Source organism: Apaloderma vittatum, unplaced genomic scaffold (assembly GCF_000703405.1).
Source record: "Apaloderma vittatum isolate BGI_N311 unplaced genomic scaffold, ASM70340v1 scaffold10850, whole genome shotgun sequence".
Classification (NCBI taxonomy): domain Eukaryota; kingdom Metazoa; phylum Chordata; class Aves; order Trogoniformes; family Trogonidae; genus Apaloderma; species Apaloderma vittatum.
The window spans coordinates 5,853-7,614 of NW_009695046.1; the positions used below are offsets into that span (position 1 = coordinate 5,853).

A 1,762-nucleotide genomic window follows, 5' to 3' on the forward strand; every position below is an offset into this window, starting at 1 on the left:
CTGGACTCGGCATCTCTCCTCGTGCCTGGGGTGTAAGCAGGTTTGAGGGTTTGGGTGCCCCAGGGGACAGTGCGGGGGAAGGGATGCCAGTGGGTGCTGCCAGCTGTTGTGACTTGCCAAGGGACTTGTTGCAGCTTAAGTCTCGCCTGTCCCCATGTCTGACCCTGCGACCACCTTATCTCGCTGCTGCCAAGCTGCGTGACAGCCAGGGAAACTGAGGCACAGGAGCTGTGTGTCCCTGCTTCTGCTCTGGCCCCCCGGGCTCTGCCTGTCCCCAGCCCTCCTGATGCTCCTGCCTGCTGCCCTGCCCTAGGTACCACCCCAGCCGCCAAGATGTCCAGCAAACGAGCCAAAGCCAAGACCACCAAGAAGCGCCCTCAGCGCGCCACCTCCAACGTCTTCGCCATGTTCGACCAGTCGCAGATCCAAGAGTTCAAGGAAGCCTTCAACATGATTGACCAGAACCGTGATGGCTTCATTGACAAGGAGGATCTGCATGACATGCTGGCTTCCCTCGGTAAGGAGATCCTTCCCTCGTGCCTCCGTGTGTCCCTCTGCCCTCAACGCCTCCTCAGTGAGTGGGGAGAGCTGCTGGGTGACCTGGTGCCTTACACCCAGGGTTGAAAAACAGCTTTGGTGCGATGCCACTGAGGCACAGCCCTCCTGCTTGATGCTGGCTGCAAAATCTGTGCAGGGGGAGGTTCTCTGCTGGTGCCAGTTGTTCACAGAAGGTGTGTTTGTGGAGGCACTCAAGGGCGGCTGCTTGGTGTGATGCTCATACAGCCACACTCACTCAAAGGGGGGTTGGAGAAGCTCTGCCCTAGGAGCAACCACTGGCCACAGCCATTGAGTATTTGAGTAGTCTCACCCCAAAACATCAGCTGGGGTTGTACTCCCATTGCTCTCAGCCTGGGTGACATAAGAGACCGATTCCTGCACCAGCACGATACCTCAGCTGGTTGAGACCTGCAGGTCTGGCCACACTCCCCAGCCAGAGCCCATTCTCCTTCACTGCAGATCACAGCTCCCACCTCCCACTCCCTGTGGCACCTCCTTGGTGCTTTGGGAGGTCTGTCAATGATTGACCTGGCAGCCAAACCTGTTCCGGAGGTCCTGTCCAGCCATGGGAGGGACCTCCCTCCTCCCAGTGAGCCGTAGCTGTGGGAGCAGAGAGGGGCTGGGCACTGAGGCTCATGGACCTCAGCGGAGAAGATTAAACCATCCCTGATGCATCCACAGTAGGAGCAGTGCTATAGACGTCAGCAGTGCGAGGCTTGTGGGGGGACATTACTTCTCCTCAGGTGGTTCTGGGTGTCAGCTGCTGCAGGAACAGGGAAAAGCCATGACTTTAATCCCAGATGAATTCCTGCATCTCCATTGAGGCTGAGCTGGGCAGAGCCTGGTTCCAGGTGTCCTCCAGCACGGACGTGCTAAGGAGAGAGCACCAGGCACTGGAGAAACCCCTTCCCTGGTTTGTGGGGTGGGTGAACGTGCACCAGCGAATTCATTTCTAATATAAAAACCAAAGAGCTGGCTGGGTGCATGGGCTGGCCTTGGGGATGAGTGCTGGGGGATGGAAAACAAAGCACTGCACCCACCCCCTGTGCCTCTGTCCGGCAGGGAAGAACCCCACCGACGAGTACCTGGAGGGCATGATGAGCGAGGCACCGGGGCCCATCAACTTCACCATGTTCCTCACCATGTTCGGGGAGAAGCTGAACGGCACTGACCCGGAGGACGTGATCCGCAACGCCTTCGCCTG

The 1,762-nt window shown here is 58.5% G+C and overlaps 1 protein-coding gene across 3 annotated transcripts in view; it reads left to right on the forward strand.

The window, feature by feature from the left end:
* The window catches only part of MYL9 (myosin, light chain 9, regulatory), a 7,539-nt gene that overhangs the window by 5,334 nt on the left and 443 nt on the right, over positions 1-1,762 (forward strand). Inside the window, exons 2-3 of one of the 3 annotated variants that reach the window (XM_009869717.1) lie at positions 314-517; positions 1,621-1,762. The exon at positions 1,621-1,762 is cut by the window's right edge and continues 2 nt beyond it. In XM_009869717.1, coding sequence (XP_009868019.1) covers positions 334-517; positions 1,621-1,762 — 326 coding nt within the window. In that variant the 5' untranslated portion in view covers positions 314-333. Of the gene's footprint in view, positions 1-308; positions 518-1,620 lie in introns of those variants that run through there. The other 2 variants (XM_009869724.1, XM_009869732.1) reach the window with 2 other exon arrangements.